Source organism: Leuciscus leuciscus (genome assembly GCF_965113295.1).
Source record: "Leuciscus leuciscus genome assembly, chromosome: 1".
In the NCBI taxonomy this organism is placed as follows: domain Eukaryota; kingdom Metazoa; phylum Chordata; class Actinopteri; order Cypriniformes; family Leuciscidae; genus Leuciscus; species Leuciscus leuciscus.
The window spans coordinates 13,301,444-13,325,779 of NC_138725.1; the positions used below are offsets into that span (position 1 = coordinate 13,301,444).

Genomic DNA, 24,336 nt, shown 5'->3' on the forward strand with positions numbered 1-24,336 from the left:
TTAACGCTCAAATGACTGGTAAAACTAAAATGAGCAGATAACACTCAATTAGAAAACATAGACTAAAGCATTGTAATTAAATATAAAATGACTGTATGGTTTTGTCAATATGATTAAAGGTAATTTTATAATTAAATGAAAGCAAACTTATTCTTAAACTTAATCTTAATTCTTTCAACAAACTTTCTCTTTCACAGAGCCTGATGAACAACATGATTTAATCGATCTGAGGATTGTGCTGTTGGGAGTCTCTGGCGCTGGAAAGAGTCCTACAGCAAATGCAATTCTGGGTCGAGAGGCATTTAAAGAAAGCAGAACCAGAGAGAGTGAGATACAGAGAGGAAGAGTAGAAGACAGAAACATCTCCATCATCGACACTCCAGGATTCTTCAACCCTCAACTGACTGATGAAGAGCTGCAGAAGCAGATGATGAAGAGCCTGGATCTCTCCACTCCTGGTCCTCACGTGTTCCTGCTCATCATCAACCTGGAGACTTGCAGAGAGGAGCAGAGGAACGTTGTGGAGGAAATCCTGGAGAACTTTGGGGCTCAAGCTATGAGGTTCACTATGGTGATGTTTATTGGAAGAGACAAAATATCCAGAAAAGAATGGATTCAATTCATTGAGAGTGAGAATATTAAAGAGCTGCTGAACTACTTTGAGGGAAGATATCACGTGATAAACAGCAAAAGTGAATGTGATCCCTACCAGATCAAAATGCTCTTAAAGAGTATTGATGAAATGGTGAAGAACAATGGAGGACAGAACTACAGGCATGAGATCTATCTGAAGAAGGAGGACATGAAACAAGAAGTGAAACTGAATCTGAGAGAGAAGGATTCTGCAGACCAGGGAGATCTCAGGAAACAGGTGAAGAGCCAGGAAGAGATGGAAGGGCTGATACAGAAGATTGCTAGAGAAAGTTTGCATTTAAAATTGGGTAAATATTTAGCCATTTGTGGTTTTATTTATTTTAATTCTGAGAGATTTTCACGTAAAAAGGTAAATTATTTGTAAGTGATAATCTATGGCTCGTTGTGCATTGATTGGAGGCAAACAAAAAACACGATATGGAGGCAAAGAACCACCAACACCTGGCCATGAATTATCCTAAAGGGGTGCTTGATTATGATTTCACTTTTTTAACTTTAGTTAGTGTGTAATGGTGTGTAAAACACCCCTCTAATGGTGTACCATTACTATGACTTTTCTAGAAATCACACTTTTAAAATTAGCTGACCTCATACAACATATCCAGGTTTTTCAAAACAATTGAAACTCTGGTTATTCGATGGGAAAATTGTTGAGGGGGTAAATTAAAATAATGCTAATTAACTTATTTTATATACTTATTCTGTCTTATTAGTCATTTTATGTAATTTCGAGGCCCACTGAGTAAAGGGCCCCTATTGAGCATCATTTTTAAAGTGTAAATACCATTTTAAATTCCTCTCTCTTTATCAGATCTGAGGATTGTGCTGTTGGGTAAAACTGGATCAGGAAAGAGTTCAACAGGAAACACCATCATCGGCGACTTTGTGTTTAATCAAGGTTGTTCTGCTAAGTCTATGACTAGACACTGTCAAGGACGTGTGACTGCAGTGGAGGATAAAATCATCTCAGTGATCGACACTCCAGGGCTATATGATACGTCAATGAGTGAAGAAGAACTGAAGAAAGAGATTCTGAAGTGCATCTACATGTCTTCTCCTGGTCCTCATGTGTTTCTGCTGGTCATCAGACTGGATGTGAGATTCACAGAAGAAGAGAAGAAAACAGTGAAATGGATTCAGAATAACTTTGGAGAAAAAGCTTCTCATCACACCATCATTCTGTTCACTCACACTGATCTTCTGAAGGGGCTTTCATTAGATGAATATATCAGTGAAAGTAATGATCTCAAGGCTCTTGTTGATGAGTGCGGTGGCAGATTTCACTCATTCAACAACGAAGACACGAGTAATCGCTCTCAGGTCACAAAACTGCTGAAGAAGATTGATGAAATGTTGAGGATCAATGGAGGACAGCACTACACTAATTACATATTTAAAGAGGCCCAGAGAAGGATTGAACAAGAGGCTTTTAAACAAAAACTGATGGACTACGGGCAAACAGCGCTAACAGTAATAGGAGGAGGCGTAGTAGGAGTAGGAGCGGTAGTAGGAGGAGGGTTAGGAGCAGCAGCAATCGCAGCAATAGCAATAGCAAAAGGAAAATAAGGGCCATACCCTTATGAAAAGAAAATATAGTGAAGTTCACAACGTAATTTCGGGAGGAGTGAACCCATCTAATCTTTCTTATAAGCAGCCGCTCACCTTGCTCTGGCATCAGCTGTTTTGGCATCCCTCCACCTCCCCAACTCCATCAATATAATTTAGGCATCTTACTACTATACTCATCCTCCGAGCATTAGTAGTCCCACTGGGGGGTGTATCCAAGCTCGAGTTGAAGCCACTTCCTCAAACCCCTGCACTGCGGACAGCAAGCCAAATACGATTAACCTTATTAGCTTAAAGATTATATGGCCAAAGGAACTCGTGAATTTCCCAATATATGAATGATCAATATATTAAATGATATAACATTTGTAGGGAATTATTTGAATTTCGAAAGATATTTTGAACCTACAAATACACTTCCAGATACATATACACGCACACACTTACACAGAGGCCTGAATCACAGGAAACAATGTCGACACCAGAAGCCTCCTTGACTGAGGCAATAGAAGGCTGATGTCACATGATTTAGTTCCTCTGGAAAAAAAAAACAAGAAACTGCATAGGAACAATGTAACCCGGTTCCGTATAAATATGACTGCCTTTTGACTGTTAGTTGTTGCATTTTTTATTTTGATGTCGTGTGCATCCCTGGGGAGAAATCAGCTCTCTTCCAGTTTAGTTTATTAACTGAAACTCTTTTTGCTCAAACTGCTCTGCTGTATTATCTTAACTTGAATAGCTCGGATGAGGACAAGTTATTTTTATATCTATTGCTTGAACTGCCTGCAAGGTAAATAGCCTGTGTAATTCTCCAATACAGGACTGCCCTGTTGAGATTGGATAAGCTGAAGTATTATAACCTGTAACCTTTTGATATTTTGCTATAAATATTAATTGCTACAAATATTAATTATTTTAATTGGTCCTCACTGCAGAACACGAAATCCAGGGGAAGGAGTTGAATCCAGATCCAACTCCTCCCACCTTACATATACCTAAACCCACCCCTAAACCTACCAATCTCCACCCCTTAAATCTGGATCCAACTCCGCCCCCTGGATCTCGTGTACTGCAATGAGGTGCTACTGAGTATTTTTATCTTTTGTTCAAATACATTTTTATTTTATAAAGACAAATACTGTTCAGTTTTACTTCAACTTACAAAGACAGTTCTATAAGTAATAGAAAGAGCATTGGCATATTACTTACCAATTAGTTAATAGTCGTGTGCCTCAACAAGTAAAGTCAAAACATAATGATACATTTGCAAATAATTAGTTAATGATTAATTCAAGCAGACAACTAAAAGTTGAAGTACATTGCTTTAACCAACTGTGGTAATTAATTCATTAATTTACACTTTTAGTTAATAAAATAAGTTATTAAGGAATTAATACATTATGACACATTTAATTAATAACAGTTCATATATTACTTAATCTATTAATCATTTAGAATCTTTATTAGTTGCTGATGCAGTAATTATTAACTAATGGTTTTGCATCCTCCTTTGCATGGTTTGCAGCTCCAACACTGCTGTTTTGCTTTAATTTTGTTTTTTTTCATTTTTTTTTCATTTAGTTTATTATTCAATAATGTTTATTTTACATTAGTTAATTTGTTTGGCACAAAAAAAAAAAAAATACTAAAGGGGTGGTTGATTATGATTTGACTTTTCTAACTTTAGTTAGTGTGTAATGTTGCTGTTTGAGCATAAACAACATCTGCAAAGTTACAACACTCAAAGTTCAAAGCAAAGGGAGATATTTGCTTTTACAGAAATCCCTTTTTAAGGACTACAACAAACGACTGATAGATACTACACAAGCTTCCTCCCGGGTTAGTGACATCACAAACCCTAAAATTTACATGCATCAAAGGGGGTGAGTCCATGAGAAGAGGAAGAGTTGTTGTAGTCGAGCACATTTGTGAGTCTGCTCATGCTATCCGTATTTTCAAATGTATTGCAATACAGTGCGTAACACAAATGCAATAGCATGTCACTCTGTAGGCATCTTACAATAGTTCCCATACAAGCGATTTATAGATTATCGTGACAGAATATGCTAATCAATGACTTGAAGATAGTTGACTCCACATCAACAACATAAATTAATCAGCTAACCATTCAGAAACGTCCTGTTGCTTTCTACATGCCGTCTTCTTCTTGAGTCCCTCCTTCATTGTCCGACTGCGGTTTGATTTTAAAAGGAACATTTTGAAAATTTCTGACTGTATTTCAGTGCATGTCGGCAAGCTGCAAGCTGCTAACACACACACACACACACACACACACACACACACACACACACACACACACACACACACACACAAGTTCTTGTAGCTCTGCCCTCTGTGCCGGGAGCAGTAGCTCATTTGCATTTACAGGGACACACAAAATGATGCATTTTTGCTCACCCTCAAAAATGGATAATTGTAACATGCTATATAAAAATATCTGTGGAGTATTTTGAGCTAAAACTTCAGATACACACTCTGGGGACATCAGATATTTATTTAACATCTTGTTAAAAAGGGGCGTTATACCACCCCTTTAAAGGGTTATTTCACCCAAAAATGAAAATTCTGTCAGTAATTACTCACCCTCATGTTGTTCCAACCCCGTAAGACTTACGTTCATCTTCGGAACACAAATTATATTATTAAAATTATAAAAAAGGTATTTTTGATGAAATCTGAGAGCTGGATCACTCCTCCATAGGCTTCTATGGGATCGAAACTTGCCGGCCCAGAAAAGTTAGTAAAGACATTGACAAAATAGTCCAAGTGACTACAGTGGCTCAACCAAAGCTTATCCTAGTGACGAGAATACTTGTTGTGCACAAAAAACAACATAAATAACAACTTTATTCAACTATTCATTGTTTTTTGTGCACAAAAAGTATTCTCATATTTATTTTTTAATTATAAAAAATAATTAAAATCTTAATAGAATAAAAGGGGGAAAAGACAATACAGAGATTTCATATTTTGTGTATCATTTTTATCGTTTTGTTTCAAATTATGGTTCATGCTGTTTATGCTGCTGAATTACAATATATTTTGGAGTATTTTCCTTACATGATTCTGTGATTTATTTACTACCAGTATTGATTCTGTTCGCCACTAACATTGAAACTGGTCCATTACACCAACCTATGTTGAGGGCACTTGTTACACAGTCGTTAGTCAACCACTGAATATTTTCTTTCAACTTCCATTTTCTCTTATCAGCTATAGAGTGTTATTGTTTTGACAGGCTTCTCTAGCAACACAAATTTCTTAATTATTATTATCATAAAACTAATATTTTTATAAGTTAAACAAGGTATATTTGTTAAATGAAAATTATGAAGAGAACTGAATGACATTTAAACATGCCTCTAATGAACAGATTCAAATGACTGAGATTGGAACAGGTGCATATATTGGCTCTTTTTTTTTTATATTCTATATTCTATATATTTATATTTTTCTATTTATATTCATGAAGTATATGCTGTATAATGCACATATATAATCTGATTTGATTTAAATAGTAAAGTGAAGGTTTTCTGTTCTTAGATTATTTACTTGTATTTTATAACAGATTGTGTTTACTTTTCTTCTGGAAGTATTTCTGATTTATTGTTTTTTGTTCATTTGTCAGTTATTGTGTTTCTATACCGCTGTAACATCTAAATCATTTTACAACATTCACATAACCTATTACAAACATACACTGTCCTTACCTGCAGGTTAAAGATGCTAGAAGTTGTTTGAGGGTCCTCGGCGGTGTCCAATCCAGTTCAGTCCTGGGTCTGTTTCACTGGGCGTTTGCTTAGTATTCATATCTAAACTACAACAAAGTAAAGATACTTCTAGGGAAAAAAATCACTCTGAGACTTGTTTTAAAAGTTTTTCGAATCACCAAAAAATGGTTTCGTTTTACTTTAAAAAGTTTCAGAATAATACAAAGACAATAAACTCAAAAAAGACAATACATTCATTTAATGCTGAAGAATCTTCACTTAAGAAAGAATCTGATGGTAAGTTTGAGCTGTTGCTTTGTCATTTACAGGGTAAATTTCAAGTAGATTCATACTACACTCCTGGAAATGCACTTTGACCTTTAACTTTTTCTCCAACAGGACGAGAGTGTGCTGGTGAATCAGCAGACATCAGTGTGACTGTCGCTCTGGAGAAAGTCAAACTAAGTGGTAACTTATGCTTTAATTGAATATCTGTGCTGTTTTCACTCATTTCTGTTTCTCCAAAGGCTCTAGTGTAGCACAGGAGAAATCAATTTACATTCAGGGCTTCTTACAGGAGCGGCTTGTTTATTATAAATATACAGTTATTAAAGTTACTTATTCGGGGAACAATAAGTAACTTTTTGTGTTAATGGTTTGTCATAATGTGGACGTTTTTAAAGGTATTAAAACTCATTAAACAGCTAAATCCCCAGGGTTGAAATTAATGAGATAATTAAATGATTAATTGAGTGATGATTGAGCGTTATTGAAGACACCTGATGTTAACAAGCAGAATCACTGAAGGAGAACATCACAAATTTAAAGTCACCATTATGGAGATCAGTGTTTGCTTTAGTTGGGTTCTTGACCCTTACTTTTTTAACTTTAGATGTAGTTTGGCTGCTGTAATTCAGTTATAACAGCCAGATGAACAAAGAGAGAAAGTGATCTGATGGTGTTCTAACAATCATTTTTGACCTGAAACACTGAACTCATTTAGAGACTAATCTCTGAGTTAGGTTTACTTTATTGATTATAACAGCACTGTTCTTGAATAACATAATATATATATATATATATATATATATATATTAGCATTTTCACTGTAATCCAATGGATTTCTTAAAGTTGTTCAGAAACCAAATGTTTTTTTTTCTTCTTTCATGTAGACACACAGACATCAAGAATCAAGAATAAATGCCGGTGCTGCCAATGCTGAAGAATCTTCGCTTTAGAAACAATGCAGCAACCCTTACAAGGTGAAATAACTGGCCTGGAACTTTCCACCGTTAAAGCTATTATGCAATAAACACATATACATATCTCATATTTTGCCACCTACGCTAGAAAGCTTAAAGGTATAGCGGAGGATTTTTTACTTCCGGGTGGAATGCCTATACTATTGGTCTTCCTAATTGTCAATCATTCTGGTGAATCAATCAAACTTTATATATTTAACCGCTCCTTCACTTGCAGCATCCTGGCTCTCGCCTCCTCACGGGCTGTGAAGAGACCTCTTTCTTTCTTCTTAAATTATGCTAAAGGTCAAATAAGCAGGCATAGCCTGTTGAAACGTTGAGTATATTCAGAGAGATCAAAGGAAACCACAAACACTTAAGTTGCAAAGCAAACTTGTGTCCTGCTTCTAGGGATTCAAGCTTCTTTTGCAAAAGTATGACATTTAAACTACAAACACCTTAGTTGCAAGGCAGACTTGTATCAAGCAATTCAAGCCTCTCTTGCAAGCATTATATTTCACAATTAGGACATTTAAATTGACTCTCTGACAACATAAATCCCCTCACAATACTTAGTAATATTTTATGCAATTTTCCCTCTGCCTGATAATCCTCATCATCTGCTTGCCTCGCCAGATCAGCTCGTCCCGGGGAAGATGGGTCCTTGCCTGTCTTCTTCCTCTTCTCCATTTTCTACGCTTTATGAAGTTCTCTGGCGTGGTCTTTCTAGAGTCGTTCAACTAAAAGATTGTCCATAAATATTTCAATTTTATCAGTTATCTTTGAGACATGTAAATCATTTAGAAGAGGTTCCAATTTGAGGGATTTAACAGAAGATTTCATATTTAGGCCTTCTGGCAACATAACACAATATATAGGAAATTAACCATCAAAAATCGCCAATTTACAATAATCACATTCAACCTAAGTTGTGTTTGGCATTAAAATTACCTTTCATGATATTACAACATTCTTTCCACCCATTAGTTACGCTTCTGCGTTTTATCAACAATTAAGGCTACAACTCCACCAACAATTCCACCAACAATTTCACCAACAACTCCACCAACAACTCCACCAACAACTCTACCAACACTTATAGCATTAGCTGCAATGCCCATCAAAAAGTATTTCCAATACTTGGAAAAAAACTTCTTAAATCCACTTCTTTCTTCACTCTCTGGTGTATTTTTGTCCTCCTCTTGTTGTCTCTCATTTTTCTCACACTGTATCTCTGCTCTGACTCTCTCCTCTGTCTCCCTTATCACTCTCTCAATCTCTTCTCGTCTTTGAATCTCCTCTTGTTGTTTTCTCTCCTCTTCCTCTCTCTGTCTTTTTACGTTAAGTCTTTCCATTTCAGACATCATTTGAGCTTCACACTCAGCTCTGACTCTCTGCTCTGTCTGCCTTCTCACTCTCTTTTCTGTCTGCTTTCTCACTCTATTCTCTGTCTGCCTTCTCACTCTCTCAATCTCTTCTTGTCTTTGAATCTTCTCTTGTTGTTCTCTCACATTGTTCTCACGCTGTATCTCTGCTCTGACTCTCTGCTCTACCTCCTTTATTAATCTCTTAGTCTCTTCCTCTTTTCTGAATTTCTGAGCATCTTCATACATCTGATTACTGTAGTATCCTCCACCAGTCTGCTCTATCATTGTGTCAATCTTCTGCAGTAGATCATTCACCTGCTCTCTATTATTCTCATCTCTATTATTGAAGACATGAAATCTGTCTCCACACTGATCAACTAGATGTCTTAATGCTTCATTCTCCTCAATGATTTCTTTCATGGACCTTCCTTCTAGCTGATCTCCATGAGTGAAAAGAATGATGGAGTATTTTAACACTTCTTCACCAAACAACATCTCAATGATTTGAGCAATCTCTTCCTCCTGCTGAGTGAATCTATTCACAGGAAACACAATGAGAAAAGCATGAGGCCCAGGACTCGATATGTAAACACTTCTCGCCATCTCAACCAATAACTGCTCAGAGCTCATGTGTGTATCAAATAATCCAGGAGTATCAACTACAGACACTTTCCTGCCTGAAACAGTGGCGTGTTTCACTGAAGATTCACGGGTCACTGAAATTGAGCCAACTGTAGATTCAAACACTTTCTTTCCCAATATTGTGTTTGCAGCTGCACTCTTCCCAACACCACTTTTACCCAACAGCACGATTCTTCTGGATAAAGGACGTTCGACAGGAATGTTGACTGGAGTTCTTTGTCTTCTCGACACTATATGAAGGGAAAAAAGCAGATCACACTTATACCTCAACTTATACCACCTACTTTGTACATGGATATTGTACATGTGAAAAAGAAAGTATCTTTGAATTATGTGGTTTTATGTATGAGAACATAAAAATAATCTAGTCCTTAGGTCTTAAAGGGATAGTTCACCCAAAAATGATAATTCTGTCAGTAATTACTCACCCTCATGTTGTTCCAACCCCGTAAGACCTTTGTTCATCTTCGGAACACAAATTAAGATATTTTTGATTAAATCTTAGAGTTGTCTAACTCCCCCATAGGCTTTTAAGGGACTGAAACTTGCTGGCCCAGATAATGTATTAAAGACATAGTTAATATAGTCCAAGTGACTCGTTATTTTTGTTTGTTTTTGCGCACAAAAAGTATTCTCGTCGCTTTATAAACTTAAGATTGAGCCGCTGGAGTCATTTGGACTATATTAACGATGTCTTTAATACATTTTCTGGGCCAGCAAGTTATAATGTCTTTATAAGTCTATGGAGGAGTGAGCCAGCTCTCAGATTTAATCAAAAATATCTTAATTTGTGTTCCGAAGATGAACGAAGGTCTTATGGGGTTGGAACAACATGAGGGTGAGTAATTACTGACAGAATTATCATTTTTGGGTGAACTATCCCTTTAACATTAGGTAAATACAATCTCAGATGAACAACAACACATGACTTATTACATCATGTCATTATTTATTTAGCAGAAACTATAGACCACATTAGAGAAGTCAAGTGTGAAGTTCACCCTTACTGCAGTGCTAGCATAGAAATTAAACTTGAAAGGGTTGCCGAGAGAAATCCTCTCCTCTCTAAAATGAATATGACAGCACAGTTTAGGTTTGTTAAGTTTAATCTGTACAAACCCCCAGACTTCTGGAACAATGTCCTTTGGACAGACGAGACCAAAGCGGAGATGTTTGGTGAAAACTAAATACAGCACATTAGTACAAACTAGGGATGGAAACAAGTACTCGAGAACTCGTATGTGACAATGACGATCGTCAAAACGATGATCATTCTCACTTTAAAAAAATTAATTTCTCTTTTTTCTCTGATTGGGCAGTTTCTGAGGTCTGATTTGACATTAGACAGCATGCCTTCCAGACTGGGAAAATCAAGTGAAACTGTATTTGAAAGGCCACAGTAATGCCTGGATTCACTTTGATTATGAAATACAGTTAAGTGCAGTGCCAATCTGTCATATACATAATGAGAACATGATTGTAATATAATGTTGTAAATTCTATACGCATCAGGAAGCTTGCGTTTCACTTTCAGACTCGCGATCGCACGTACTCTCTGTATAGGGAGCGGCGGTGCTGAGCAAGCATACAAGATAAGACATTATCATACGTATAGGCTCTGTTGCGCAACGAATCATCCGCCATCATCACCCGAACAGTGAACTGTGATTCCTACTGCACTGTGTGAGACACGCGACTGCAACCCATGCTGGATGAGCAGAGCAGGAGTTTACATTCCTTTACAATGGCTTTAATTTATTTAAAAACAGCAAAACAACAAACCTCTAGTAAACAACTTTACAATATATTGCAATCTCCACAATAAAGGACCTGCATCTGGTTGACCATCACGTCACTTCACGACTTCTTCAATAGATTACCTTTAGCAGCGATATCTTGAAATAAACTTTGTTTTTTCACATATCTCAATTTTTGCTTTATTTTTGTTAAATAAATAATTACAGTGTAATATGTCATGTGTTGTTGTTCTTCTAAGGTTGTATTTACCTTCATATTTAAATTACAATTATGGAGACAATATCACTGCTGCTTAAAATAATTGCAGAGTTCAGATCCAGCCCTGATCAAACACACCTGTCTGTAATTATCAAGTTCTCCTGAAGATCTTAATTAGCTGGTTCAGTCAAAGTCACTGAGAGCAGAGGGCGTGTTTTATGAATGTATGGCAGTGGAGAAGAGGCTTCACTACACTGAATAAGCCACTTTTGTGAGGAAACTCCATTAATGAATTGACAGCCTTTTTGCTAATCAACCACGCTTTAACAATACTTTTACTGTATTGTAAAGAACAATACTTTTGTTGGGAACGATATGTAGACCTTACTATGATTAAAAGGCTATTTTGTAAGAGAAGTCAGAGAAGGGAATGTTGTGACAGGTATGACTCATTTACGGCATTACCATCGTATTTAATAGTAATATTGCGTGATACTGTAGCCTATAGGCCTATTGTCTAAAATGTTAAAATAAATAATGTTTTCTTTCTTTGGCTTTCGGGTTTTACCATGGTAAAATGCATATCATTAACTTATGATAAGACTTGAATTGTAATGACTATTATAACTGCATGTATACATATGACGCTGATATTATGCAATTTAATCAATAAACACAAAATTAATAATTTAATTATAAATATTGTGTTAAACTGTGTTTAATTCAAATAAAACATGAAATGTTGGTCAACTGTGTGCCTAATGATGATATAAAGCTTTTTAATGAATGATGGTTAAAAAAATACATAAACATATACTTTTAATTAATTAAATATGTATTAAATTACAAATACGTTTTAGTGTTATCTTAAAGGTAGTTTTTTTTTAAAGTACATTCCACAAACAATGCAGACCTACTGTATCTTTACTAGCGATATAACACAAAATATAGAACATTTATTCACAATACCAACGCGCTAATAATCCACACAAAGCTGATTAACATAAACTGTAACTGACTGTCATAAAACTGCGGGCACTGACGTCACTGCCATTACACAATAGGCTGAGGTGTGTCACATGATCAAGTTAGCCGTTACCATTTAACCAATGGAAAGAGATACAGAGCCTCTCATCTCCCTAATATAAGACCACCTCTGGTCCAGTTGTTTGATCAGGGTTGAAGCTGTAATCTGCAGTAAGGTAGATCTCCAGGAACAGGATTTGGCACCTCTGCCATAGCCTGTTTTTGTTTGTTACATTTTTACAAGTTTAGAAATATTTTAAACCACTTTTTATTGTTGTCAAAAATGAAAGGTTTTCCTTTACTGTTAATCTTCCTAATACATTCTAACTCCGAACTCGCCACATTCACAATTGGTCAGGATCCCTGGGCATGACTTTTTTTTTTTTTTTTTAAAGCTCAAGCTACCACTTTAGCATTATTTTATTATTATTTTTTTGCTTTCAGGTGTTTGCATTGTGCATCAGAACAAGATGCATGCAATTCTTTGCGTACCTTTATATAATTATAATATTTTAAAAAGTATACATATAATATATATATATATATATATTTATATAACATATTAAGTATATTTATATAAAAATATTTATATTTGCATATATGTAATTTATATGTATATGTAATTTCACATGGCCAAAATTTCAGTCCTGCATGTAATGCAGCTCACAGACACCGAATGGTTGATGATGTAAAACCTTTTCCTGCATGCATCTGTTTTTAAGGTGTCTTGATTGCCGTAAAATCTGACATTAATGACAACTGAGATCCACCAGTGTGACTTGAGGATCATGTTTGTACAGTCTGACGAGCAACAATCGTAAAGGACTATTACAGATCATACAGTGTGCACCCGGCTTACTTCCATCATGCTAAACGTGAACAGACAAAAATACACTTACGATTTTCTATGTTCCTGTGAAGAACTTTAGATATCAGAGCATTTGATTGATCGTCACATTTTATTTGTTGCTTGTTGTTGAGCACGTGGTGTCTGCCCTCATATTTCTGAGAAAGCCTCTTTAAGTATTCAGTTTCTTTGATGACTTTATTTATGGTCTTGTTTTCTTCTTCCAGTTCATCTCCTCTTGTGAAGAGAATCCAGGTGTTTTGTATACGCTTTGCTCCCAGAAGCTCCTCAATCTTCTCCAGAACTTCCTGATCTTCTTTAGTAAATCTGTCTGCTGGGAGAACCAGCAGAAACGCACACAGGCCCGATTCACATTCCTGAAGAATTTTTTCATATTTCCTAAGATCTTCCTTACTCGACTCTGTATCAGAAAATCCCGGTGTGTCATAAACTCTGATCGGTAATCCACAAATATTACCGATTTCGTCAGCCACATTGTGTGTGACAGAAGTGGAGCTGCTCTCTGAGATGAAAGCGTCTCGTCCCAGTATTGTGTTTCCTGATGAACTCTTTCCAACTCCTGTTCTTCCCAGCAAGACCAGATTTAAACAGAGATGTTCCATACAGATGTCTTTATCCATTTTTATTCTATAGCCTATAAACAAGTAAAATTAACATGGTTTAATAATTAAAGGACCTAATTATGGGACATAACCTAAGTTACCTACGTTTTTCTATTTCATAATTTCATATAAAAGCCTTCAAAAAAAAAAAAAAGAAGGAAGAAAGAAAGAAATGGGTAAACCTTTAAATTCTGTAATGGATACACTATTAGCAACTTAAATGGTTTGATAAATTAGTCAAGTAATTCAGTGTTGCTATGTCAATTATACAATTTAATTGTATTTATTATGGTAACCTGAATTTTATAATAATTTATTATCTATTAAGGGAATATATTTTTCACTATAGATTTATATTAGTGGCATGTTGTACCTTTGTTGTTTCTATATGTGTATGTTGCTATTTTCATAACAAATGCTATTGCAATATAAGACAAATGTTTATCTTGATTTACCAATGTTTACCATGCTTTACACTATTCTAGCATGGTTTACCACGATTTACCACACTCTAGTCTGATTTACCATGGTTTACCAAATGGCTAGTAAGGTTTACTACATTTGAAGAGGCTGGCAGGCTCTGTAAGAACACAGACCCACAAATGAAGAAGAAATAATAAGTAACGACTGGGACCGCCGCGGACGGACCAGTGCGCTCTCTTGGAGGATCCGCAATTTGCGGCGTTAAAGAGGAGTGAGGAGCCCGAGGAAGTTGACTCGGCGGGTTACATCTCACTGTGATCCTCATGTCACCAAGGCTAATAACCGAAGTAGGCTTCTTCTGCTGGGCAGAAGGAGCGCTAGATTGGGGAATAAGCGAAGGGGCTCCACCTCTTTGAAGGTATCGGTGTCACGACCGCAACACGGCGATGGTCATGTTCCCGCAATGGGAACATGAGTCATCCATGAACGCCCTTTCAGCATGCCTACACACAGGGGATAGTGCAATCCTGTGTGAGCACTCACGCTCTCGGTCACACCCTCCGAAACCAACAAAGCTGTGAAAACAGCTGTTTTTTGCTCTATTGGGAAACACTGGAGAGCAGGGACGGACTGACAATCTGGGCTGGGTTTCCCGAAACCTTCTTAACGCTACGTGGTTCTTAAGTTACACCTTAAGCTGTACCTTATCATTAATACGTGTTTCCCGAAACGTTCTTAGTTAAGTATACCTTCTGTAAGTCATACTTTCGGAAGGTTGGTCTGGACCACTCTTAGCTTCACCTTATCACTGTTGCAGGTCTATATGAAAATAATTCTGAATTTGTAATACACCCAGACAGTGTTCAGTTAGGCTAATTAAAGTGTATTCATGCAAATAATAAATAATTGTCATTATACACTGATTGTTTTTAGAATTTTAATTATATTATTATATATATTTTATTATTAATTTAATAAAAGAGCACTTTTAAAGGCCAGTGAAAGCATAGGCTACTGTTAGATAAGTCCTATTCGGACACTAATATTTTTTCTCATGGGCTCGTCCGGTATTTTGAACATTTACTGGGTTAAGTCCCATTTTTGGTAAAAATCCCTGGCCAAATTAGAACCTACTGTTTTTTGACAAACAGGTCATGTGGGAATTTAATTGCCGTCTGAATTCAAATCACTGAGTTTACAAGAAGAGATTCAAAATTCACTGTTTAAATCCTTTTTGATCACTGCCGAGCACCGTATGTGTCACATTCACTGTCTGTCATCGTCCTGTCTGCACTACAGTTCCCAGAATCCTCCTTGTTTCCACACCTGAACTCACTCCCTTCATTACCCACCTGTTCATCATCATTATCTGCATCACCTGTCTTGTGTTCATCTGTGTGTGTATTTAAGTTCCTGGTTTTCACTCTTCACTTGTCGGTCAATGTTTATGTTAGGTTCTATCTATGTTCTGCGCACTCGCTCCCTGTTCTTTGTATTTGTGATTATTGAGAATTAAAACCTTGGATTCTGCATCTTCGTGTTCGCCTCCTACTTCATCCACCCAGGAAGCCTGACAGATTGACCGACCAAGGTAATGGATGAACACCTCAAATTCATCCTCGTGGCTCAGGAGAACCACGACATCCTGAGCTTCGCCAAGAAGTTTTGGCAGCTCGCCCTCTTCAGCTCTTTGAAGGACGAAACCCTCAGCACCCTGTTCTGGATCGGGGCCTCTTTCCATCGTCCTCTCAACCTCCCAGACACCACCGGACTGAGTTGGAAGGAGACGGTAACCCGGTGTCTGGAGAGTGTTGCGACCCGGTCCAGAACGCCACCCAACCCAGCACTTCACGCCAGTCCAGCGGAGCTTGCATTTCACGCCAGTCCAGCCGAGCCCGCACTTCACGCTAGATCTGCCGAGTCCAAAGCAGTATGCGCCGTGCCCGCCAAGCCAGAGACTGTCCGCCCAGTGTCTCCTGTTCCTGTCCTCAGCCAGAGTCTAGACGAGAAGGACTTAATTGACCTTTTTTCAGCGCTTCCTTCGCCGCTGGTTCCACCCAGCTCAGAGCCCTCTTCGCCGCCGGTCCCGTCCAGCACCGAGCCCTCACCGCCGGATCCGCCCAGCACCGAGCCCTCACCGCCGGATCCGCCCAGCACCGAGCCCTCACCGCCGGATCCGCCCAGCACCGAGCCCTCAAGCTCCTTTGTGTTTGCAGTCTTTGTCGGATTGTTGTCTTGTCATGTGTTCCTGTTCTCCTGTAACCCGCTTGGTATGTTCCTTTTTGAAGTTCTTGTTTTGTATTCTGTAATGTTTTTCCCCTCGTGGGTTTTGTTTTGTGCTTTGTCTTTTCTTTTATAATAATATTATTTCTCCTTGCATTTGAGTTCTCCATTAGTTTCTTTATTGTAACGTGACAGAACGATCCGACCATGTTGAGAACTCAGCAAGGACTTCCCCACCATCCACCAACCCCCTTTGTGTCGTGCCCCCTATACGAACACATTAGCCGTGTTCGGATCCTAAATTCTCTCCGCCAACAAGGCGCGGACTTAAGGAAGTTTGCGGCCAAACTCCTTGGAGTGGCAGAGGGATTACGATTCAATGATGAGTCTCTAAAGGACCTTTTCTTTTGCGCCCTCGACGAACCCATGGACTGGATACTTCGGAGGGCGTATGATCACGGTACTTTTGGGGAGATGGTGGAGGGTCTCGCTCGCTTGCAGGAGCGAGAGGCCAGGAAGAGCGTCCCAGTTCCGGTGGTCCCGTGTCCAGTGGTCACAGTTCCGGTGGTCCCAGTTTCGGTGGTCTCGACTCCGGTGGTCCGGAGACGGAGGAGGAAGAAAGGGGCCTCTTCAACTGACGGTCCAGTGATTCTTAACACTAAGACAATCCCGGAGGAGACTGTGATCACTGACGCACAGCCCAGGCGTCCTGTTCTGCCTGTAGCATTCCAGCGATACGTCACGCCTGCCCAGCCAGAGACTGTGCACGTCACGTCTGCCCAGTCAGAGACGGTTCACCTCACGTCTGCCCAGTCTGAGACGGTTCACCTCACGTCTGCCCAGTCTGAGACTGTTCACGTCGCGTCTGCCCAGCCAGAGACTGTTCACGTCATGCCTGCCGAGCCTGTGTTCCCTGACAAGATGGCCGCCATCGAGCCTGTGTCTGTTCCTGAGCCTGAGCCGGTGGCGTCTGTTCCTGAGCCTTCAGTGACCGCGAAACTGGCTATTATGGCCACAGCAATGTAGTGTGTGTGGGCTACGCACACACTTGGGCCGGAGCCGGTGTCTGTCCCCGGAGCCGGAGCCAGTGTCTGTCCCCGGAGCCGGAGCCAGTGTCTGTCCCCGGAGCCAGTGTCTGTCCCCGGAGCCAGTGTCTGTCCCCGGAGCCAGTGTCTGTCCCCAGAGCAGCCGGAGCCAGTGTCTGTCCCCGGAGCCGGAGCCAGTGTCTGTCCCCGGAGCCGGAGCCAGTGTCTGTCCCCGGAGCCAGTGTCTGTCCCCGGAGCCAGTGTCTGTCCCCGGAGCAGCCGGAGCCAGTGTCTGTCCCCGGAGCCAGTGTCTGTCCCCGGAGCCAGTGTCTGTCCCCGGAGCAGCCGGAGCCAGTGTCTGTCCCCGGAGCAGCCGGAGCCAGTGTCTGTCCCCGGAGCAGCCGGAGCCAGTGTCTGTCCCCGGAGCAGCCGGAGCCAGTGTCTGTCCCCGGAGCAGCCGGAGCCAGTGTCTGTCCCCGGAGCAGCCGGAGCCAGTGTCTGTCCCCGGAGCAGCCGGAGCCAGTGTCTGTCCCCGGAGCAGCCGGAGCCAGTGTCTGTCCCCAGAGCAGCCGGTCTTTAAAATGTACAAAACTTTCTTCCGGGGGAGCACGCCAGTGTATATGCTTTTCTTCTTTCATATCATATATTACGAGTCATATATTATATAATAGAGCAAAAAATTGTTTACAAGAGAACTAATTTCTTCATTGATCTAGTCACTTACTTTTACTATCAGAATGCACAAGATTGATGCGTTTAAATTTAAAATGCACAAAATGGTCTTAGAGGAACCAATGTCCACCCACCACAGTCTCACAAAAATCCTGTGGGAAACACTGTATACTGCAGCAAAATAAGTCCCAAAATGTTGGTACTCAAAAGCGCTTCCTTCCATGTTTTCTGCTGCGCGTCGTTTATTTTTACCACACGTGAGCACCAGTTATGTGCACCCCTGTCTATAATAGTAATCTGCAGCGTGCATTTGTGTGAAGCTTTTACACTTTTAATGAAAGCGAAATGAAACGGTCTGAATCAGAAGCCGTTGCTGTTGTCAGTCTCTCCTCTTCCTCCAGCTTAACCACGTCCACTTCTGTAGCATTTTTCAAAACTGTGGTGGGAACTGACTGCTGCTGAAACAGGGTTTCATGACCCTTTAACCCTCTGATGGTTTATGGGGTCTTTTGGGACCCCAAATGACTTTTGCTCAAATTAAAAAAAATGTTCCCTTTGTCCAAATGGTATGAAACCTTCTACGGCTCTCAACACTTACTAGATCTACAAAAAAAAAAAAAAAATTGGAATGATATCTGTTTTTATGTTAGCGTGACAAAAATTGTGACACTCGTGGTCTTCGGGGTCTCTGGAGACCCCGCAATCAAAATAGACAAAATTCATCATCAAAATCAGAAACAACGCAGAACACATCGACAGAAATGGCACAAATAAAGTGGCACACTTCCACCAATGCAAAAAACATCCACAATGCTAAATTATATTGCTCACAACACGTGTGTATACACACACACACACACACACACACACACATATAGAGGAATACATTTTTGAGACTATAAAAACTGTTCTCTTATCATTTGTAAAATAAAATCATCCAAAATGCAATACCACCACAAAAATAAATTGGTGACACTGACACATTGAAAATGTACACACGCACACACACACACACACACACACACACACACACACACACACACACACACACACACACACACACACACACACACATTTGTAAGGCTATAATTTGTCAAATAAAATCATCCAAAATGCAGAACCAACACAAATATAAAGTGGTCACACTGACATCGACAATGTATACTCACACACACACACACACACACACACACACACACACACACACACACACACACACACACACAGACACACACACATTTGTAAGGCTATAATTTGTCAAATAAAATCATCCAAAATGCAGAACCAACACAAATATAAAGTGGTGACACTGACACCGACAATGTGTACTCACACACACACACACACACACACACACACACACCACACACACACACACACACACACACACGCACACACTTGTAAGGCTATAATTTGTCAAATAAAATCATCCTAAATGCAGAACCAACCCAAATATAAAGTGGTGACACTGACACCGACAATGTGTACTCGCACACTCTCTCTCACACACACACACACACACACACACACACACGCACACACACACACACACACACACACACACACACACACACACAGGAACATTTGTAAGGCTATAATTTGTCAAATAAAATCATCCAAAATGCAGTACCACCACAAAAATAAATTGGTGACACTGACACATTGAAAATGTAAACACACACACACACACACACACACACACACACACACACACACACACACACACACACACACACACACACACACACACACACACACACACACACACACACACACATACACACACAGGAACATTTGTAAGGCTATAATTTGTCAAATAAAATCATCCAAAATGCTAAACCACTTCAAATATAAAGTGGTGTGGTGACACTGGCACATCGACAATGTGTACTCACACACTCTCTCTCTCTTTATCTCTCAGACACACACACACACACACACACACACACACACACACACACACACACGCAATTGTGTGTGTCTAGAATCTAGAATTAGATTAAAAATAAATGATTGAAATAAATGATAAAATCTTAAGACTCCAACATTTCTCTTTGTAACATTTTGTTCAGGTTTGATTCTAATCATAATGTAACATTATTGAAAAACTGGGGGGTTTTTTGGTACAAAAAAATGCTAAACTTTGACAAAAATATTTTATTTTTGTTATAATTGTGATTTTATAATATTTAGATATGAATCCAACTGAATCCAACTTGTGAAAAGATATCTTTCAGGTAGTCTACTAGCAAATAGCATATACTGGAGCTCTATAGCCATCTAGTGGTTAAAATTATTATTTTTTATTTTAAAACTGCATTTTCCAAAAAATGGGCAAAAATGTTACATTAAACCATTTAAAATCATCCATGTTATCCCCATGAATGAAAGTTAGAAATCTGGGTCTTTTATAAAGTGAATTTTACATCAAATGCTGTTTTTTTGTAAAAAGGCAATTTAAATATTTATTTATTTATTTATTTATAGAAATTTAAAAAATATCATAAATTCTCCAAAAACTGCACAAATGTTGAGTAAAAACATTAACAAACAGAATAAAATTACATTTGTAAAAAAAAAAAAAACTATTATCTTGTTACAAAATTAAATGTTATTTTCTGGGGTCTCTAGAGACCCCAAAACCCAGAGTGTAGACATAAATAAAGACCATCAGAGGGTTAAAGAACGCTTCAACTGGAAAGCTGTGTAAACATCTGCTAAGCATATTTTAAAGCAGTTTTGTATACAACATTTTAATAAGTCATAAACATCTTAAAAGGTTTTTTCTGTATGTCTAGGTTAATCTGCACATCAAATAGACTAGTCTGCATCTGCGAAATATGCTAATATTAACACATAAACCCACACATTTTGTGATGAAAAGAACAGATCCGGGTTACTGAAGTCAGCAGCGCTATAGGAACGTTTTTTTCTTTGTGGAAGTTTTGCATTTGGTGAGCTAATAAAGTATTAAAACTCAGGCCCCGTTTACACGTACATGGTTATTTTGAAAAACGGAGACATTTCCCTTCGTTTGCACCCTTCGTTTACACGCAAACGGAGGATTCGCCAATGAAACCGATTCTTTCTAAAAACTCCGGCCAGAGTGGAGATTTTGAAAATCTTCGTTTGCACGTTTGCATGTAAACTGAGAAAAACGGAGTTTTAGGCAGCGACGTCACAGAATGTGACCATTTTTGGGATTCTGATTGGCTAAGGTGGGCTTGAGCTTCTCGTTACACTGCCACCTACAGGTTTGGCATGCTCTTGACAGCATATACACAGGTTCGTGTGCACGATGTTATTTTTGAAAACGAAGAGGGGAGAAATGTCCGTTTATGAAAATAGCCATCCACGTGTAAACGTAGCCTCAGTCGAATCAATATTTTGTGTACAGTTCTGTTATTATGCCATCCAGTATGATGGACTCGCTCTCTCGTTTCATACAAACGCTGCTGCTGCCATTTTTTGGCTATTGTTTTGTACACTGTTGGATTATGAGACATAAACAGGTACAATTTGAATAAGTCTTATGACTGTATACCGTATCTCTTAAATGTCCTTCTAGTTTGAACTTGCCGCTGAAACGGCTCTCTCCACGGAAGCTTTGCGTTTAAAAGCCGAATAAAATATTTAAACTCAGATCAATATTTCGTGTGGCAAGTAGCCGTGTTATAAGTGGGATAATGTACATCTCTGCTTCGCGTCGGGTCCTCATCACCCTGTCGGGAGAGAACAACCGGCTGGATATACATTATCCCTTACTTAAAAAGGAGTAGTATGAGGCAAAATTAGAAAAAACACACCGGAAGCGTGAATGCTCAAAGGCATGAATGTAGGCAACAAAATATATTTCACAAAATGTTTATAACAGTTAATGCAAATAAAAAAAATACTAAGCATCCTTGCAACGCTCCATCATGTAAACGCATCAAGAAAATGTGTGTAAATATTGTGTGATATAAAGTCTTTTTGGTACAATCATGCCGTATCATTGAATAAGATTGAACCATGTGGGAACTGACTATGGTCAAAATAATATTATATCTTAGACTGCTATTCAATCACATTGAAACTTAAAACTAATTAAATAACCATTAAGTGTGCAAACATACCTTTAAAGAAGAGTAGTAAGAGGCAAATTGAGCAAAAACACACCGGAAGTCCTACTCTCTCACTCCAGCATTGAAAAACACGAATGAAACGATAGACAGATCACGATTAAAAGTGCCACTTTCAAAGAGAGTTTGCTAATTACGCTTATCACCAAAGTTTTAACACAATGTACACTGTTATAAAGTTACAAAGAGACCGTAAATAGGACATTTGTATGAGAGAGTGAAAGATACTGTGCTTCCCGTCTGCTTTCACAGTGAGACTAAGCGCGAGTGCTTAAAGAGGAAGCGATACCACTTCCTAACAGCCGTTAGTGCAAGTGCAAGTGCAGGCAAGACTGACAGATCTCTCTCCTCGCAGTGGATCTGACACCTGTGACAATTGCCAACTTCACTGAACTCCTTGAGTTAAGCACTGACCGTATTTCTTTATATTTGAGTCCAAGTTCAAACACTATGAACCGTGCATTGTTAACGTACGGCTCTCTGAAACACTGCCAGCTGGACATTAAAACAGGAAGTGTGTGTCCGAGCTCACAACAGGTTTAGCGTGGGAACGCAAATATATTTGAGAGGGAAGACAACATTTTTGCAAGGGAATGCAAAATATCTCGGGGAACGCAAAATATATTTTTTTCACAATTTCTCCCATCCCATTTTTTTCTAGACTCTCGTTATAAGTTTGGAGTACATGATTTTGGGGGACTGTGGAAACATTGAATCAGATGTTAAGTCAGATGGTCAACCTTTTCTTCATGCTGAATTCATATCAGATTTGATGGATGCTAATTATTACTTGTAAATGCACAGCGCATACTAACAAAAAAAGATTTTGTTTCTGTAGGAAATGCCAGGGCAGACGCAGCTGAAAAACTCCTGTCACACAAACAAAAGAGATTGTGTGTAACATGTTATCTGAAAATAACCTTGATTTTTCTGACTCCTTATAGAGCATGCAGTATTTTGCTTCAGACACAGAGAAGTCTGTTTGGCTGTATTAAAGACGCATTTGGTTGAGTGTTGATGGAAAACATTGTTTACCCAAACATTTCTTCATCATGAATTTAAAGATGGATGATAACTTTTATTTGGGGAAAGAAAAAAAAAAAGAAAGAAAGAAAAAAGTTTGCTTTGGATATTGTTTGGAAGACACCATTTATGGGAATGGAAGGGGTTAAACAATGAGTACCATCAACTGAATTGTGTGAACATGACATGTTGTAAAGAAATGTCTTCTCTCCTGTCTAACATTTATGTTTAGATGAAAGCATCTCAAGGAAAGGCAGCTAATTCCCCACTGCACGACATCAAACAGGGATATTTTACATCATGTTGTTTTTACATTCCAGACTATAGTGACAGCATAACCAATATCATTGAGCACAAGAAAATGGCCGTAAAAGAACCATCCAGAAGTGACAACTCATGGTTTGAATGGTTCACCAATCTCTGGGGAATCCACCCGAGTGGATTGAGCAGTACGTCACTGAGCAGAGGAGGCAGATGTCATATATCATGGCCCTGCAAAAGCAAGCAGTGGAAGTGGCAAGCGAACGTGACGGCTTACGAGAGAGTGTGACCAGTCACTGCTGAATTGTCTGGGTCAAATCGAGGGCAAGAATGCGGTTCCACTGAAGTTATTTCAGAGACTCCTGGGGCATATGGCATCCGCAGCGGCAGCCACACCGCTCGGACTTCATATGCTGCCGCCCGCGGGCTCCTGGACAGGACCCCAGCGCCTTTGGCATGTCAATTGCCTCGAGTTGCTGGCAGTACGCTTGGCTCTGCATCGCTTGTGTGCGTTGCTCAAGGACCAACACATACTAGTCTGTTCAGACAACACGGCGACAGTAGCTTACATCAACCGACAAGGTGGTCTACGCTCCTGCCGTATGTCGCAACTCGCCCGCCATCTCCTCCTATGGAGTCAGAAGCATCTGAGGTTGCTTCGAGCCATTCACATCCAGGGAGAACTGAATCGTGCAGCCGTCAAGCTTTCACGGTTTCAGCCACTTCCTGGGGAATGGAGACTCCATCCCCAGACAGTTCAGCTGATTTGGGAACAGTTCAGCGATGCACAGGTATATCTGTTTGCTTCCCTAGACTCTTCCCACTGCCACTTTTTTATTTTCTGACCAAGGGGACCCTTGGCACGGATGCACTAGCGCACAGCTGGCTGTGGGGCCTCCGCAAGTATGCGTTTCCCCCAGAGAGCCTTCTTG

At 39.3% G+C, this 24,336-nt stretch overlaps 3 protein-coding genes across 5 annotated transcripts in view; 2 read left to right on the forward strand and 1 right to left on the reverse strand.

The window, feature by feature from the left end:
- LOC309500022 (GTPase IMAP family member 8-like) overlaps window positions 1-2,731 on the forward strand; it is a 127,974-nt gene extending 125,243 nt beyond the window's left edge. The window contains exons 2-3 of the mRNA XM_082171557.1: window positions 198-941; window positions 1,466-2,731. Of these exons, the coding sequence (XP_082027683.1) occupies window positions 198-941; window positions 1,466-2,220 (1,499 nt within the window). The 3' untranslated portion in view covers window positions 2,221-2,731. The remainder of the gene's footprint in view (window positions 1-197; window positions 942-1,465) is intronic.
- Window positions 1-24,336, forward strand: part of LOC309500584 (GTPase IMAP family member 8-like) — a 69,318-nt gene that overhangs the window by 3,276 nt on the left and 41,706 nt on the right. The gene's annotated exons all lie outside the window — the stretch shown is intronic.
- On the reverse strand, window positions 7,102-22,387 carry LOC309499157 (GTPase IMAP family member 8-like). Of its 3 annotated transcripts, none has more exons than XM_082170252.1 (4): window positions 22,115-22,387; window positions 13,086-13,688; window positions 8,749-9,434; window positions 7,102-8,598 (listed from the first exon to the last, which is right to left on the reverse strand). In XM_082170252.1, the coding sequence occupies exons 2-4, from the start codon at window positions 13,672-13,674 to the stop codon at window positions 8,179-8,181; spliced, it is 1,695 nt and encodes a 564-aa protein (XP_082026378.1). In that variant the 5' UTR covers window positions 13,675-13,688; window positions 22,115-22,387; the 3' UTR covers window positions 7,102-8,178. The 3 variants fall into 3 exon arrangements, with proteins under 3 accessions (XP_082026378.1, XP_082026377.1, XP_082026376.1); XM_082170251.1 differs by having other exon boundaries at window positions 7,102-8,255; window positions 8,292-9,434; XM_082170250.1 differs by having other exon boundaries at window positions 7,102-9,434; window positions 22,115-22,386.

What these genes read in the sequence shown, in the direction of transcription:
- LOC309499157 (XM_082170250.1), bottom strand. Translation starts at nt 13,674, where the DNA reads ATGGATAAAGACATCTGTATGGAACATCTCTGTTTAAATCTGGTCTTG. An exon ending in TCACAGGAACATAGAAAATC is followed by an intron (nt 9,435 to 13,085) that starts GTAAGTGTATTT and finishes CCCTTCATATAG; the next exon opens with TGTCGAGAAGACAAAGAACT.